The sequence below is a fragment of the Symphalangus syndactylus genome, chromosome 3 (assembly GCF_028878055.3).
Source record: "Symphalangus syndactylus isolate Jambi chromosome 3, NHGRI_mSymSyn1-v2.1_pri, whole genome shotgun sequence".
In the NCBI taxonomy this organism is placed as follows: Eukaryota; Metazoa; Chordata; class Mammalia; order Primates; family Hylobatidae; genus Symphalangus; species Symphalangus syndactylus.
In genome coordinates, this window is record NC_072425.2 from 7,438,858 (window position 1) to 7,456,171 (window position 17,314).

The following is a 17,314-nucleotide window of genomic DNA, read 5'->3' on the forward strand; positions in this document are numbered from 1 at the left end:
CGTCGTTTTTTGCTCCGGTGGCTGTTCAGCTTCTGGCTGAGTCCCTTGAACTTGGGGTTGTGTCTTGACATTTTGTCAGGGGCTCTTCAGAGACCCCAGGGCCTTTCTCAAGCTTCCGAAGCTGGGTGGGACTTGACTTTCTCCGGCTTTCACGGGCTTGGTCTGGATCTGTCCTCCAGCTTTCGCGGGCTTGGTCTGGATCTGGCGGGAGGATCTGGAGCAGGCCTTCCTCTCAGCGTGGTCTTCAGCTGTGGCCGTCTGGTCCTGGTTGTGTGTTGATGGGGACCTTCCTCTTGGCTGGGTTGGACTGCAGTGTGTCGGGCGCTGTGTGGCCTCCAGTATCTCCACTGTATTCTCAGCCCTGGGGCCACGGGTCCTGGGAGGCTCGGGGGTCCTCCTGCCCACACGCGTGCTGCCCCAGCAGCCCCTCCTGCAGGTGTGCGTTCCCCAGCAGCCCCCTCGGCGTGGTGGGACACTGTACCCAGCCCGGGCTCCAGCGTGGGGAGCAGCTGTCCTGGGGCTGCCTTGGGCACTGGCTGCTGCCAGGAAATGCGGCCTCACACTGCCTGTTGTCCAGAAACTGGTTTCCTAAGATATATCATCCAGTTTTACATCGTTTGCGGTGGGAGAGACGCAGTCCCTCCCCATGGCGGAGCAGGAGTCTGGAGCAGCCCACGTGAGAAAGGAAAAGGCATCCTAACCTTCACATGACACAGCTGGGAACGGCCTCTGTCAGTCCTGAGTCCACAGATGATGTCCACATAACCTTTTTTAGGAGGTTGTATTGTTGTGTGTTTAGGGGTGCGTGTTGGCCAGCAGGTAAGACAGATTCTTACCCTGTCTGGGCGGAGCTGTCGGTAACGTGTAAAACTGAAGGCCAAGAAGTGACTGTGCTGCGTGTGGCTGAGAAACACACAGGTCCGTCTCCCCGGGAATGGCTGCTGTGAGGGCTGCCTGGGGGAGGGCAGCACAGCTCTCTCCTGCATGCCTGTGTTAGGATTCGGGGTTCACATGCTGAGCTTTGTGTAACTGCTGTGTGTGATTCAAACTAAAGCTATGCACTCAAAGAAAGTCTTTTTATGCAGCCTTGTGTAAGCAGATTGAAGGAGAAGGGTAACCCTCGTAAGTGTAGATGAGGGTTTTGCATCAAAAACACTCCCGGGGCCAGGAGCGGTGGCTCACGCCTGTAGTCCCAGCACTTTGGGAGGCCGAGGCAGGCGGATCACCTGAGGTCAGGAGTTCGAGACCAGCCTGACCAACATGGTGAAACCCCGTCTCCACTAAAAATACAAAAATTAGCCAGGCATGATGGTGAGTACCTGTAATCCCAGCTCCTGGGGAGGCTGAGACAGGGGAATTGCTTGAACCCGGGAGGCAGAGGTTGCAGTGAGCTGAGATCGCCCCACTGCACTCCAGCCTGGGCATCGCAGAGAGACTCTGTCTCCACAAAAAAGAAAGAAAAAGAAAAAAAAGAAAAAAAGGCACTCTGAGGGAGGCTGAGGCCTGCCTGGGATGAGAGCTGTCAGTGGCCGCCTGGATTCTAACAGAGCCGCGTGCTGGGTCAGCCTTGAGGGCGTCGCTCCGAGGTCCCTGGTCCTGCCCACGCCCTTGCCCTCTGGAGGACAGCACCTCTGTCCCATGTGGCTCCCTCAGGGGCAGGACACACAGCCTGAGGGGGACATGGCAAGGGGGGTCACGCTGTCCTCAAGAACAGGCCCCTCTGCACGCCCACGAGGGTCTGTCTACTGTGCCCCCCCCGGGCCCCTCCCACCCCCTGCCCTCCCTGCTGAAAGCTGGGACGGTTTGGCAGGGAACTGGAATGCAGGGTCCAAACTTGGCAGCCGTCACCCCAGCTGGGAGAGGAGTGTGGAGCTGCCAGCTATGCTCAGCGACTGGGGGTCCCACTTGGGCCGCCCCCAGGCACCGGGTCCCTCCACCACCTCCAGGGGCTACGGGCGTGGGCTCCGCGCGGCTGCCTGTTGCAGTGGGCTCTTCATTCAGGGGCCCCACCTGATCATCTGTTTCTGCAGATCCTCGTTCCTAGCCGCCTGCCAGCGTCCTCGGCCCGGCCCTGACGATGGACCTAGGAGACCCCACTGGTGACCCTGCCGCTGGCGAGCGCCGCCGCACGGGTGAGTCTGAGCCTGATGGTGCCGAGTCTCCCTGGGGCTGTGGGGGGAGGTGCGTGGGGGCGCATGGGGGGTGGTGGCGCCCACTCTGTACTTGGTGACGAGGGCCAGGCGGCTGGCCCCTAGCTGCCGGCCTCTCTACAGTGTCCATGGCTTGGGACCCTGTGAGTCCAGAGGCCCCAGTGTGGCCTTGCTGTCGTTGGGGGTCGGGACAGGCCGCCTCCTTGGGCCCCAGCGTGCGTGGCCTGGTGCTGGGCCTGTGACAGGATCCGGGGGAGGTGGCAGGGACAGTGCAGCCGCTCAGGGCTGGCCGCGGAGGCGGGAGCTCTGGTCCCCTCTGTCCCTCGGGGTGCCAGGCGGAGGGCCCGAAATCCCCTTGGGGGCTCAGCGCCGCCTCCTGGGGCTCAGGGAACCCACAGCCTCTTGGGTCTCGGGCGGTTCCATGGTGGCCTTCAGGGTTCCTAGTTTTTTAAACTGAGGCATTTTTCATCCCTTGGAGTTAAGAAGAACATCTGCCTTCCCAGCAGCTTTTTCAGGTTAAAAAAGAGAAATGAGAGGCGCCTTCCCCTGCGGGCAAAGCCGGGGAGGCCGCATCCCCGCTCAGCTGCCCTGGCAGATTCAGTGCTGAGGATAAACAGCCCGAGGGGAGATGCAGCCTCCCTCCCTCCTGTTCCTACAGATCGAGACCCTGCAAGTTGAAGACGGGGCCGGGGTTAGGGAAGCGGAGGCTGGGAGGCCGGGGTTAGGGAAGTGCAGGCTGGGAGGCCGGGGTTGGGGAAACGGAGGCTGGGAAGGAGTGGAGCTGCCTAGTGCCAGAGGGGTCAGCCCAAGCCTCAGCTGCTGTCTGTGCCGAGGACGGGCCGGGGCGGGAAGCCTCCTGGAAGGGGCTCGGCCCCAATGGGAGCTGTCCAGGGCCGTGGCTTTGTGGGCAGAGGGTGGGAAGGGGGGGCCGGGGCCCCTTCATGTCCTTCACCCTGCAGTCCTTGTAAATAGCAGTGAGAGCTGTAAGGCCCTGGCTCGGCTGCCTCGCCCTGGGCTGCAGACCCCCAGTTTGTTGTGGGTTTCCTGCCTTTTCACTCACCGCCCCCTGGCCTCTGCCCAGGCCCACCCTGCATATGCCCTGCCTGGCAGCCCCTCCATGGGGCATGGCCATGGCCTCTCCCCTGTGAAAGCCCCGCTCCCACGTGGCAGCGGCCCAGGCTCTCTGCCTCAGTTTCCCTATCCCACGCAGCTGCCTCCTCGGGCCTTGGACCCCTCCAGGGGCTTCCTCTCTGCCTTCCTCTTCTGTGTCCCAGTGGATGCTGAGGGCTGTGGGGGCACCTCCAGGCATGTCGCCTTCCCTGATGTAGCCAGGTCACCGCGTGCTCGGGGAGGGGCCACCTCTGAGCTGGGCAGGGGTTGGTGTGGATGTGGCCCCCTCAGCAGGCACAACCCTGGCTGTCCTGTGGTACCCTGACCACACACCTGTCCCTCTGGGGATGGGCCCAGACCCCCTCACCCTTCCGTTCATCCACCACCTCCTCTGAGGTCATCTGTGGGCCCCAGCCCTGCACCTGTGTGGGATGAGGCCGTTACCTCCCCTGGAGAGACCGCCCTCAGGGCCGGGGAGTGCATGGGACCCTGGCTTCGCCTCAGCACAGAGCTGACTCTCCCTGCACAGGCACCCACGGGCTTCTACAGCCTTTTCTCCACCTAAGCAGAGTGGGATGTCTTCAAAGTGCAACACCCCAGCTAGCAGGGTCCCCGGAACAGCCTCAGCGCCCCCCGGAACAGCCTCGGCGTGCCCGGAACAGACATGGCACTCCCTGGAACAGCCTCGGCGTCTCCTGGAACAGACATGGCACTCCCTGGAACGGACATGGCGCTCCCCGGAACAGCCTTGGCGCCCCCTGGAACAGACATGGCACTCCCCGGAACAGCCTCAGCGCCCCCTGGAACGGACATGGCACTCCCTGGAACAGCCTCGGCGTCTCCTGGAACAGACATGGCGCTCCCCGGAACAGCCTCGGCGCCTCCTGGAACAGACATGGCACTCCCCGGAACAGCCTCAGCGCCCCCTGGAACGGACATGGCACTCCCTGGAACAGCCTCGGCGTCTCCTGGAGCAGACATGGTGCTCCCCGGAACAGCCTCGGCGCCTCCTGGAACAGACATGGCACTCCCTGGAACAGACATGGCACTCCCTGGAACGGACATGGCGCTCCCCGGAACAGCCTCAGCGCCCCCTGGAACGGACATGGCACTCCCTGGAACAGCCTCGGCGTCTCCTGGAACAGACATGGCACTCCCCGGAACAGCCTCGGCGCCCCCCGGAACAGCCTCGGCGACCCCTGGAACAGACATGGCACTCCCCGGAACAGCCTCGGCGCCCCCGGAACAGACATGGCACTCCCCAGAACAGCCTCGGCACCCCCTGGAACAGACATGGCACTCCCCAGAACAGCCTCGGTGCCCCCTGGAACAGACATGGCACTCCCCGGAACAGCCTTGGCACCTCCTGGAACAGCCTTGGCGCCCCCCGGAACAGACATGGCACTCCCCTGAACAGACATGGCACTCCCCGGAACAGACATGGCACTCCCTGGAACAGACATGGCACTCCCCGGAACAGCCTCGGCACCCCCGGAACGGACGTGGCACTCCCCAGAACAGCCTCGACACCCCCTGGAACAGACATGCCACTCCCTGGAACAGCCTCGGCGCCCCCTGGAACAGACATGGTGCTCCCTGGAACAGACATGGCGCTCCCTGGAACAGACATGGCGCTCCCCGGAACAGACATGCCACTCCCTGGAACAGCCTTGGCTCCCCTGGAACAGCCTCGGCGTGCCCAGAACAGACATGGCACTCCCCGGAACAGCCTCGGCACCCCCCAGAACAGCCTCGGCACCCCCTGGAACAGCCTCGGCACCCCCTGGAACGGACATGGCGCCCCCCGGAACAGCCTCAGCGCCCCCGGAACAGACATGGCACTCCCTGGAACAGCCTCGATGCCCCCTGGAACAGCCTTGGCGCCCCCCGGAACAGCCTTGGCGCCCCCAGAACAGACATGGCCTCCCCTGGAACAGCCTGGTGCTCCCTGGAACAGACACGGTCCCCCCAGAACAGACACAGAGCCCCCGGAACAGCCTCGGCGCCCTCTGGAGCAGACAAGGCCCCCCCTGGAACAGCCTGGTGCTCCCTGGGACAGACACAGTGCCCTCTGGAACAGTCTGGCGCCTCCTGGAATGGCCACATCCCCCCATCCTTCCTGTGCCGCGTTAGGCATCTGCCCTTACGTGGTTAGTGTCCAGCTCTGTCAACAAGGCCAGCCCCACAAGAGGCCCCAGCTCAACCCTCCCAGTGGGCTCCCCTACTCAGGCTCTGGGTCAGCTTCTTCCCGGGAGGTGTGCTGGCCCCTGTGCTGGCCCCGCCTCGCTGCCTGGACACCTGTCCGTGCCACCCTGGTCACCGAGCAGGACATCCGTGTCTGTAGCCCCTGGGACGCTGCCCCTGACAGCCAGGCCTGGGTTTGTCCTTTTAGGTAGAGTGCCTGGTCCAGGTCATGGGGGGAGAGTCCACGTGGCCACCTCTGGCCTGTTCTAGAGAGGCCCTCCCGCACCGGGTCAGGAGACATCGTCAGGGGACAGGAGAAGGGGGCTGAGCTCTCTCCCTCCCCCGAGGCCAGGAAACATTCTCCATCCAAACGTCCACTGCGCTCACAGATTCCTTTCCTCCTAAAACTTCAGCCTTGGCCAGGTGCGGTGGCTCACGCCTGTAATCCCAGTACTGTGGGAGGTCGAGGCGGGAGTATCACGAGGTCAGAAGATCGAGACCATCCTGGCCAACATGGTGAAACTCCATCTCTACTAAAAATACAAAAATTAGCTGGACATGGTGGCGGGCGCCTGTAGTCCCAGCTACTCGGGAGGCTGAGGCAGGAGAACTGCTTGAACCCAGGAGGCGGAGGTTCCAGTGAGCCGAGGTCGTGTCATTGCACTCTAGCCTGGGGGACAGAGCGAGACTCCATCTCAAGAAAAATAAAAACCTTCAGCTTTTGCACGATCAGGCGCAGTTGAGGTCAGAAAGGCCACGTTGCCCACGTCCACCTGGTTCGGAGTTTCCAGGCGGCGCTTGAGCCTTCCTTGGGAAATTCAGAGTTCCACAGACGGCAGTGAACTGCGGCTCGGCACCAGGGCCCGCGGGCGGTGGGGTGGGGCAGGGAGGCCGGCCCTCTGGCAGATGCAGCAGCTCCAGGAAGCCTGCCGGTCTGGGTCCCCTTTCCGTCCACATCCGCCGCTCCTCCCGGTCTTGCTGGGCTCCAGACAATGGGAGCCTCCAAGGCTGAGGCTGCCCTGGCTTCCCGGAGGAGGCCCCTGCCCTACAGCTTGGGCCTGCTGAGGTGCCTGGGGCTGGGGACATGGCCAGCCTCACATCCAGCGTCCACACTCCAGACGGGCTCCTCAGCACCCACCCAGCGTGGACACGGCAGGGAACAGGGCGGGGCCCGCAGGAGAGGCCACTTTGCCTACGAAGCACCATGATGAGCACATGCCGCTCTCGTAATGCACAGTGAATGCGCAGGTTCCTGGAGACGCCTCCCTCTCAGCGGCCTCACTGGTGGGCTGTGGCTGTGGGTGGACGTGGGGACACTTGAGGAAGGGCAGCAGCCAAGGCCCTGCTGGGAGCAGGGAAAGGAGAAGCTGCCGAGGCCGCCCTGCCCCTCTCCATGCCGAGCAGGCCACCTCCACCCCACCATGGGTGCCCCAGAGGTGTGGGCACCAGATCCGCCTCCAGGACCCTGGGGACGGGCTTGTCCCAGTCCCACGACGAGGTCACAGGCACTTTTTGGCAGCCTCTGGGCCACCCTCACTGTGTCCTCGCCCCCTGCCCTCAGCGTCCACTGGCCTTGACCTGGCCAGGAGGCCCCCGGGGCCTTTCTCTCCTCGGCTCCACTGAAGGAGGCTGAGCTGGCCTGGCCCGGCGCCTGCCCAGGCCCAGCTGGCAGTGGGGGTGGCGCTTTCTCTGCCTCCAAGGCTGCGGAGCCAAACCTCAGGCTGTGACATGAGGGTGACGTGAGGGAGACAGGAGGGAAGTCACAGCTGGCCTCATAAAACCGTGAAAACGCCCTCCCACACCTGCCAGCAGAGAGGGCTCATCTTCCTCACTGTGTGACCGGGCCACGCTACCTAACCTCTCTGTTTTCTCATCTGAATGATGATTCTGACACCAATACTGGGCCTCATTTCTGTGTGAATATTGAAGGAGTTAATTTATGTAAAACCACCCAGAACATACTGTTATCTTTTTAGTTATTTATTTGTGTAATTTTTATTTATTTATTTATTTTTTTTTTGCGACGGAGTCTTGCTCTGTTGCCCAGGCTGGAGTGCAGTGGCACGATCTCGGCTCACTGCAAGCTCCGCCTTCCGGGTTCACGCCATTCTCCTGCCTCAGCCTCCCAAGTAGCTGGGACCACAGACGCCCACCACCACGCCCAGCTCATTTTTTGTGTTTTTTTAGTAGAGATGGGGTTTCACCGTGTTAGCCAGGATGGTCTCGATCTCCTGACCTCATGATCCGCCTGCCTCGGCCTCCCAAAGTGCTGGGATTACAGGTGTGAGCCACTGCACCCGGCCTTTTTTATTTATTTATTTATTTTTTGACAGAGTCTCGCTCTGTCACCCAGGCTGGAGTGCAGTGGCGCAACCTCGGCTCACTGCAACCTCCGCCTCCCGAGTTCAAGTGATTCTCCTGCCTCAGCCTCCTGAGTAGCTGGGATTACAGGCACCCACCACCACACTTGGGTAATTTTTGTATTTGGGTAATTTTGGCGAGACGGGGTTTCGCCATGTTGGCCAGGCTGGTCTCGAACTCCTGACCTCAGGTGATCTGCCCACCTCGGCCTCCCAGAGTGCTGGGATTACAGGCGTGAGCCACCATGCCGGGTCTGTTACTTTTTAAAAACAGGCATTTCATCTTCCAAGATTTCTGTTGTAGGTAGGATCTTTTCTTCAGCAGATTTTCTGACCTGCGGTTGCAGAATGAAATTTGGGGATCTCTCTGTCCCTCTCTGCGTGCATCTACCTGGTTCCCAGCGTCCCAGCTCCCTGCCGGCCTCACTGTCCCTCTCTGTCCCTCTCGCTCCGAGCATCCCAACACCTCGATGTCCTCACTGTCTCTAAGTGGCATCTGCCTCGTGCCCCCTGGGCTGGTACCGCCCTTTCCCTCTCTGCCTCCCTGTGGGGTCCACAGCAGCGAACGGTGGGCTCTCCCCCTCATCCCGCCTTCCCAGCAGAGGCAGCTTGGGCTCAGGCTGGGTCAGGTTCTGTCTCCAAGGCCCTGGCTTCATGGATGAGGCAAGTGAGTAGGACTGAGGGTGAGGGGACCCATGACGGATGAGAGACGGTGCTGTGCTGGGGTTGCGGTGCTGTGCTGGGGTTGTGGGCCGCTGTGTTGACAGACAGAGCAAGGGGCCCCGTGCCAGATGCTGGACCTCCGGGACCCCCTTCACCTCACTCTCCAGACGCCGGCGGTCCTCTGCGGTGAGCCGAGGTGGAGGCACATGCTGCCTGCCGGGCTTGGGGTCTTGTTGCCGCCTCCGTCCTTATCATGTCCCCCGCCCTGCTGCAGCGGAGCACAGGCAGATGTGGGTGGAATCCGAGACCAGAGATGGTTGGGCTGGAGGGGGTGGCCCCGTCTCAGCTGTCCCCGGAGGTCAGAAGGCCACCAGGACACAAACTCACGGCAGAGGGACGGAGGCCCCAGTGCATGGTGGGTGGGCGCGGCCTCTCAGGACATGCCTGTGGGAGGTGCCATGGGGTCTCTGAGGGGAGCTGAGGCCGTGGGCTGGCCCTTTCTGCTGTTCATAGGCGGTCAGAGGGCTGACCCAGGCAGGGCGCTGCGCTGATAGCAGGTGCCCGGACCCGTGGGCATTCAGGTCACCACAGCGCGTGGGGTCTGGTCTGGACGGCCGGGCTCTTCTACACTCAGTGCCGCGGGGTCTGATGCTGCTGGCAGGTGTGGGACGGCCTTGGAGACGGGCCGTGAGCTTTGTGACCCAGGCCCCAAGAGGAGAGCCGGCTGCAGGGGAGACCCACTCGTGGGCTTGTGAAGACCACGTCACAGACTTCCTGCCCTGAGGCCGGGTGTCCCCTGCCAGCATCCACTGCCCAGCATCCACTGCCCAACATCCACTGCCCAGCATCCACTGCCCAGCATCCACTGCCCAACATCCACTGCCCAGCATCCACTGCCCAACATCCGCTGCCTGGTGTCCCCTGCCCTGCCAGCATCCACTGCCCAACATCCACTGCCCAACATCCACTGCCCAGCATCCACTGCCCAACATCCACTGCCCAGTATCCACTGCCCAGCATCCGCTGCCCGGTGTCCCCTGCCCTGCCAGCATCCACTGCCCAACATCCACTGCTGGCATCCACTGCCCAGCATCCACTGCCCAACATCCACTGCCCAGTATCCACTGCCCAGCATCCGCTGCCCGGTGTCCCCTGCCCTGCCAGCATCCACTGCCCAACATCCACTGCTGGCATCCACTGCCCAGCATCCGCTGCCTGGTGTCCCCTGCCCAGTGTCCGCTGCTGGGGTCGGCCTCAGTTCCTGGGGCTTCTGTGCCCCTAACCCTGTGGATAAAAAGCGCCCCGTGTTTCTCACCCCCGCTTTATGGTAGAGTGTCGGGAATAACAGAGCCTTCGGCGCCGTCCACTCCACAGCCCACAGTTTCCCAAGCGTGTCTGTGTCTCAAGGCGAAGGCAGCCCCGTTAGCCGGGTGGCGTCCCTGTGTTCTGCCCATCCTGCGTCCCTGCAACCATCCGTCCTCCCGTCGGCTGGCGCGGGGGTGTCAGTTGGGGAACCGTCCTGGGGACAGATGGTGGAACCGTCCTGGCCGCCTCTGCCTGGACACCCTCAGGCCGACCCCACGTTTTACGGAGGGTGGCTGGGGGGGAAGCCAGTGCGGGCACCGGGCACTGGTGCTGGGTAAGGACCATGATTCAGCCCCCCAGGGAGAAGTAGCCCAGCTCTTGGATGTGAATCCACATTCAGGGGACTGTGGGACTTTTATTCTTGAGCTTGAGTTTCTTTTAGGTGTCCTAATACACAGCTGCCCCGCTCTGCCCCCACCCACACGGTTCCGAGGAGCGGGGTTCGGGGTCAGGGGTCAGCCTCCTGGCCAGGGCCATCTGTCTCAGCGTCCTAGACGTGCCTGTCTGCAGGCATTGGTGCGGCGCTGATGAACTTGGCGAATTCAGTGAACTTGGGCCTGGATGTGGAGGTGGGGGCCGAGGCCACCCATGGAGCTGGGGCCGAGGCCACCCACGGAGCTCCGGCCGAACCTCCACGCTGGGGACCAAAGGCCCCAGAAGCTGCTGCAGGAGGAGGTGACCTCAGGGAGGGCTGGCCGGGGCTTCTGGGCCAGAGGGTGGGTCTGGGAGGTTCCTCGGTGTCAGCTCCAAGCCCCACCCGCCCTTCTCGGACCCTGTGCCCCTGCGTGGTCTCCCTGAGTTGGGGTGCATGGGGTGCTGTGTGCTGAGCGGGGTGTGTCCCCCAGGTCCCTCCCAGGCACCCTGTCCTCTCACTGCTGAGCCCCAGGGCTCACAGAGCTCGCTTGTCTTCTTCGTTCAGACAGAAGCCGCCCCTGGACATCCTGTTTTTCTTCTTTTGTACGAACAGGAAGCCAGCAATTGTGTGAGATGAGTGTCAGCGTGGCCGTGTCCGAGCCCGGCACGGCAGAGACTTGTCCCGCCACACCTGCCACGGGTCCCTCCAGCTCTGGCTTGAGAGACTCAGGGCTCCCCGGGGCTCCCCAGTCACGTGGGCTGTGAGCACCATGTGTGCACGGCTGGCCCTGGAATGGCTGGGGTGGGCACCGTGGGGTGTCCATCGTGCACTGGCCATGGCCTGGAAGGAGACCCAGGCGGTCACTGCCCTGGGGTTCAGCATTGAGGCCACAGTGAAGCGACAGAGGCAGAAGGGCAGGGGCCAGGGGCCAGGCAGGGAGTAGGGGCCGGGGGCCAGGCAGGGAGCAGGGGTGCTGAGGGGGCCAGCAGGGAGCAGGGGTGCTGAGGGGGCTTCCGGGCAGGCTGCTGGGTGCTCAAGAAGCAGCCTCAGGCCCAAGGGGCAGGGTCCAGGTCCCACGGAGGGTGGAGGCTGGGAGGATGTGGGGGGCCCTGGCTTTGACTCTCCAGGCTGGGGGGCCACGGTGGAGTCCACAGAGAAGTGGCCTGGCCCACCCCATATTTCTGTAGGATGCTAGGGCTGTGCCGTGCTGCGGGGCTGGGTGTTGTCTGAGGGCACAGTGTCAAGGCAGGGAGTCCCCTGGGAAGCTGGAGTGGCCCAGGTCTGTGGGAGGTGGGGGGGGCAGGCCCTGCCCACCTGGAGGGCAGAACCAGCAGGACCTGAGCAGGGTGAAGACCAGCGACACTGACTGGGGAGTGGGAGGGCCGGCATCACCATCTTCCCACCTGGAAAGGTGGATCTCGATTTGGTAAAACTTAAAAAGAATAATAAGGACACCCTGCTTATTGATGGATGGATTGATTGACAGGTTCTCACTCTGTCCCCCAGGCTGGAGGGCAGTGGCACAATCAGGGCTCACTACGGCCTCAACTTCCCAGGCTCCAGCCATGCTCCCACCCCAGCCTCCCAAGTGGCTGGGACCTCAGGCGCCACCATGCCCAGCTAATTTTATTTATTTATTTTGGTAGAGATGGGGTCTTGCTATATTGCCCAGGCTGGTCTCAAACTCCAGGGCTCAAGTGAGCCACCCACCTTAGCCTCCCAAAGTGCTGGGATTACAAGCGTGAGCCACCTTGCCCAGCTTCACCCTGCTTTTAAAAATATGTGAAATATCCATTACATGAAATTTACCATTTTAACCACTTTCCTGTGTGCACTCAGTGGCATTAAGTGCACTCAGGTGGCTGCACAGCCGCCACCACTGTCCACCTGCACAACTTTCTCATCTCACACATCTGAAACTCTGCTTTAAAAGAAAATCTGGGCTGGGCGCAGTGGCTCACGCCTGTCATCCCAGCACTTTCGGAGGCTGAGGTGGACAGACCAATTGAGCTCAGGAGTTCAAGACCAGCCTGGCCAACATGGTGAAAACCCCTCTCTACTAAAAATACAAAAATTAGCCAGGCGTAGTGGTGAGCGCCTGTAATCCCAGCTACTCGGGAGGCTGAGGCACGAGAATCACTTGAACCTGAGAGGTGGAGGTTGCGGTGAGCCGAGATCGCAGCACTGCACTCCAGCCTGGGTGACAGTGAGACTCCCTCTCTAAATAAAATATTAAATTAAATAACAAAATAAAAGTCTCTTTTGTTTGTTGTTAAGTGCAACCCACGTGTAGGAAGGAACGCAGAGCACACAATGCGGCTCGGCACATGATCGTGAACACACCACAACACGCTCTGCCCAGCCCCGCCCGGCCCCATCGCCGGCCCCGCCCAGCTCCGTTGCTAGCCCCGCCCGGCCCCATCGCCAGCCATGCCCAGCATGCAGAACCCAGAACGCGGGGCCAGTCACACTGCCTGCCATGGCCACGTGGTGGGGTACATCCTCCCTACCTGGGCATCATCCCAGGGCGGATCCATTTGCTCCGTCTTCCTACAGTGGACATTTGAGTGTTCTCAGCCTCCGTGTGTGGCACACTGTGCGCGATGGTGGGACGGTTCTGAGTGCAGACAGGAACGCTGGCCCGTGCCACTCAGGCCCAGGTGGCTGCAGAGCCGCAGTGGTGGAGCCTGAGCGCCCCACGATGTTTTATGGGGTTTTTTTTGTTTGTTTGTTTGTTTGTTTTTGAGACGGAGTCTCACTCTTTTGCCCAGGCTGGAGTGCAGTGGCATGATCTCGGCTCACTGCAACCTCTGCCTCCTGGGTTCATGCTGTTCTCCTGCCTCAGCCTCCTGAGTAGCTGGGATTACAGGTACCCGCCACCACACTCAGCTAGTTTTTGTATTTTTAGTAGAGATAGTGTCTCACCACATTGGCCAAGCTGGTCTCGAACTCCTGACCTCAAATGATCCACCTGCCTCGGCCTCCCACAGTGCTGAGATGGCAGCCAGCCGGGTTTCGTTTTGCATAAGCTGCTTTTGTTACATTTCTCCCGGGGAATCTGACATTGCTGATGCTGTTGTGATTTTTGAAATGGCCATTTCTGTTTGTTGCTGATTTTCTCATTTTGGCTTGTGCTGAGCATTGATGCCGAACCCATTGGTTAATTCTAACGGCGTAGTTTTGATCCTTTGTGGCTTTCTGCGTAATCAATCACATTGTTGGCGGGTCCTGACGTTTCTGTTTTTCCTTCCGCATTGGATGCCACCTGCGTGAGATGGCTCCAGGCTGGGCTGTGGTGTCCTCACGCACTGCCCTGAGCGCCACGCCTCACACTCGCCCATGGCTTTTACCCAGTTCAGGGCGCTCCCTGCCCGTCCCAGGCGAGTTATTTCTTAAATTATGAGCTGAACTGAATTTTAGAACACTTGCTCTGTGTCTACCAAAAGGGCCGCGTGGTTCTCTCCTCCGTTCCGGTCCTGGGCTGAATCACACCCTTGGGCTCTCGTGTTAAGTCAGCCTGGCTCTCCGGGGTGACCCCCGTCACACACGCTCCTCTGGCGTGTGTGGCAGAATCCAGCTGCTGAGGTCTGATCTGATCTCATGTGAGTCCTCAGCCTCCCTCGCAGCAACACGGGGCCTTCCCTGTTCCCGTCCTGCCCTCCAGGGGGGCCCAGCAGCTTCCACAGCCCCCCAGGTCCAGGGGGAGTTCACTGCGGAATCCACCCAGGCTCCTGTCCTCAGGCCTCTCCTGTGGAGTCCCTGCTGGCACCCGCCCCTCCCTGGCCTCCGACCCTGACCCTACCATGTGACCAGGCCCGGGTGGGTCCCCACTCCCCTGCACCACCGGCCTCCAAGCCAAGCCACGCAGCCCCCAGGTTCTGTCTGGAAACCTCCCTCGGGTCTCGCTCTGGTGGCTCTGTCTGTGTGGAGCAGTGTCTTTGGTTGGCACTTTTGCTGCAGAGCTTGCACAGTGAGGTGGGGGGCCTCCCAGGCGGGGCTGGAGGGAGGGGGCGTCACGGGAAGGCCAGGGACCGAAACCTAAAGAGGGCAGGGGCTTGGGGTCCTCGTGGTGCCAGGACTGTGGTGCAGGGTTTGGGCAAGAAGATGCTGATGAGGTTGCCGAGGGTGCCGGGCAGAGCAGGTAGAGGCTTAGGCCCACGAGGGCTGCCCTGCGACGGGAGCTGAAAGACGAGGCTCCCAGGGCTGAGCGTGGCTGAAGTGCTGCCGGGCGGACTCAGCTGGATGGGCGGCCACGGGCCACAGGGAAGGGACAGGGGTGAGGTTGGGCCAGAGTGGGTGCTGCCGCACCTGGCGGGTGTGTTGTGTGTGTGCCGGACAGAGGTGGGGAGGGTTCCCAGCCCCCCAGGTCCAGAGGAGCCCCGGGCATTGCGGGTCAGTGGGAGGGACTTCCCCGCGGGCTGTGCCATAGCCCCTGCACCTGCCTCTCCCACGGCTGTTATCTTGTCTCCACAGGCCAGGACCCCCTCCTGCTCCTGCAGGCCCTGCAAACCCTGTGGTCCACGCGGGAGCGGCAGCAGGTGAGTGGACGTGGCAGCCACTGGGGGCGGAGTCACAGCCGGCAGAACTGCCTGTTGGGCAGAGACTGGCCTAACAGGAGGCCTTCCTGGTCAGGAAGCTGCACAACCCCCCACGGCCAGGGGGTCCTGCGGCAGCGGCTGCCCCAGACTGCCTCCAGGGTGGCCTGTGTGGGGCACGGGGCGGTCTTCCTCAAGTCCCCAGGGTGGTAAAGGCACTGCCTGGCTCCAGCAGCCCCTCTGAGGTCACCTCTGGGAGGCGCAGGGGCCACTTCCCTGCAGGGACACAGCTGTCGCCAGCACTGCCAGGCCTCAGGCCCCGTCCTGCCACCGCCAGAGCACCCAGGCCCGGGTGGCCATTGGGGCAGGTGTCCAGGACAGGGAAGCCTTAGGAAGGGGTGGGACTTGAGCAGGGCAGGAGGCTGGGTGGGAGTGGCCAGGGGAGAGGCTGCAGAGGGAGGGCCGGCCACCTGTGGGGCAGACGCGGATTCTGCCTCCTTAGTGGCAATGGCCTGTGCACGAGAGGCTGCCAAGTCCTGAGTGCCACGTCCGCTGGCCCGAGGTCGCTCCTGCAGGCCCGGGGGATGCCCTCCGACCCCAGCCCCAGCACTGCCTGCTCCTGGGTCTGCCTCTCTCCTGCACCCGCCTCTCCAGCTTTCGTTTGTCCATCAGCTCGGTGGCTTCGTGGGCCTCCAGCTTGTGAATCTCTGTCCTTGCTTTTGAGATTTCCCTCTGTCGTTCCGTTTCCAGGCTCTCTTGTCGGACCTTCGTCTGTGACGCTGTCTCCCTGGCTCTCTGGCACCTGCGTGTGTGGTGTGAGCCTCCCCGGTCCCGCCCTCCGCCCCCCATGTGTCTGAGTTGTGGGGTTCCACTGTCCTTTCCTCCCTATGTCCTGACGTTCGTCCTGGCATCTCCTTTGAGCAGCGCTTGTTTCTACACAGACAGGGCTGCGATCTGCTTCGGGCTCTGCTGACAGTCGTGAGGCCGTCACACATTTCATCTTCATGGGGGGACTGTGTCTGTGCCCTCACCTCCTCCGCACGCCCTCACCTCCTCCCCGCGACCTCACCTCCTCCCCGCGACCTCACCTCCTCCCCACGACCTCACCTCCTCCCCACGACCTCACCTCCTCCCCACGACCTCACCTCCTCCCCGCGACCTCACCTCCTCCCCACGACCTCACCTCCTCCCCACGACCTCACCTCCTCCCCACGACCTCACCTCCTCCCCGCGACCTCACCTCCTCCCCGCGACCTCACCTCCTCCTTGTGCTCTCACCTCCTCGCGCCTCCGTCACATTCCCGGATTCCAGCAAGCTGGCGAATGCCACTTGCCCAGTGGCCCTGGGTGGGCCAGGAGCCTTGAAGATGGGGTCCTGGGTGCTGAGGAGAAGCCCAACCCTACAGCTGGCTGCACATGGAGGTCCTGGGGACCCCCATATGGTGGCACAGACACCGGGTGCCCCCAGAGGAGGGAGATGAAGACCAGGATTTTGGAGAACTCCTTGGGGCAGTCTGCAATATAAAGAGGGCAACGGGACTGTTGGCGGTCTGGGAGGGCTTGGGTGTTCCTCTAAAGTGAGAGAGGAGCCAGCACACTGGGTGGGTGAGAGCAACCTGGGAGACGGGCAGGAGGAGGAGGCAGGGCTGGAGCGGGGTGAGGGCCTGGAGTAGATGCAGTTCCAAAGTGGGGCTCCCCTGGTTCATTGGGCCCTTCCCAGCCCCCCTGCCCAGCAGCCTGTGGTGGGGTGTTCTTGTCCTTTTTTTTTTTTTTTTTGAGATGGAGCCTTGCTCTGTCACCTGGACTGAAGTGCAGTGGTGCGATCTCGGCTCATTGCAAGCTCCGCCTCCCGGGTTCAAGGGATTCTCCTGCCTCAGCCTCCCGAGTAGCTGGGACTACAGGTGTGCGCCACCACACCCGACTAATTTTTTTTTGTATTTTTAGTAGAGACGGAGTTTCACCATGTTAGCCAGGCTGTTCGCAAACTCCTGACCTCAGGTGATCCGCCTGCCTCGGCCTCCCAAAGTGCTGGGATTACAGGTGTGAGCTACTACACCCGGGCTTTGTGTGTGTGTGTGTGTGTGTGTGTGTGTGTGTGTGTGTGTAAGAGACAGAGTCTTGCTCTGTCACCCAGGCTGGAGTGCAGTGGCATGATCTCAGCTCACTGTAACCTCCGCCTCCCAGATTCAAGTGATTCTCTTGCGTCAGCCTCATGAGTAGCTGGGATTAACAGGTATGCAACACCACGCCTGGCTATTTTTGTATTTTTAGTAGAGACAGGGTTTCACCATGTTGGCCAGGCTGGTCTTGAACTCTTGACCTCAAGCAATCCGCCTCCCTCAGCTTCCCAAAGTGGTCCTGTTCTAATAGGGTGGTCCTATTCTAACAGCCCCTAAGGGGGCCTTCTGGTGCTGCTGAGCCCATGGGACCCCCCCCAGCCCCATTACTGAAGCCGTGAGTGGAGCCAACAGCTCAGTGCAGGGGATGCTGGCCAGCAGGGAGGAAGGGGGATACTGGTGGGGGGATTGGGGGGCACACCTAGAAGGGGGTTGGGGAGGAAGGGGGGATACCAGCAGAGGGATTGGGGGGACG

The 17,314-nt window shown here is 61.8% G+C and overlaps 2 protein-coding genes across 12 annotated transcripts in view; both read left to right on the top strand.

Annotated features, from left to right (window-relative positions):
- EXD3 (exonuclease 3'-5' domain containing 3) overlaps window positions 1-17,314 on the top strand; it is a 113,097-nt gene that overhangs the window by 26,826 nt on the left and 68,957 nt on the right. For 10 of the 11 annotated variants that reach the window (XM_055270181.2, XM_055270187.2, XM_055270191.2 and 7 more), the window contains exons 2-3: window positions 2,031-2,132; window positions 14,661-14,725. In XM_055270181.2, the coding sequence (XP_055126156.1) occupies window positions 2,078-2,132; window positions 14,661-14,725 (120 nt within the window). In that variant the 5' untranslated portion in view covers window positions 2,031-2,077. Of the gene's footprint in view, window positions 1-2,030; window positions 2,133-14,660; window positions 14,726-17,314 lie in introns of those variants that run through there. The other variant, XM_055270188.1, reaches the window with a different exon arrangement.
- On the top strand, window positions 3,112-7,465 carry LOC134736264 (uncharacterized). The gene has a single exon (XM_063636661.1). It carries the CDS (start codon window positions 3,836-3,838, stop codon window positions 5,654-5,656), a length of 1,821 nt encoding a protein of 606 aa, XP_063492731.1. The 5' UTR covers window positions 3,112-3,835; the 3' UTR covers window positions 5,657-7,465.

What these genes read in the sequence shown, in the direction of transcription:
- LOC134736264 (XM_063636661.1), top strand. Translation starts at nt 3,836, where the DNA reads ATGTCTTCAAAGTGCAACACCCCAGCTAGCAGGGTCCCCGGAACAGCC.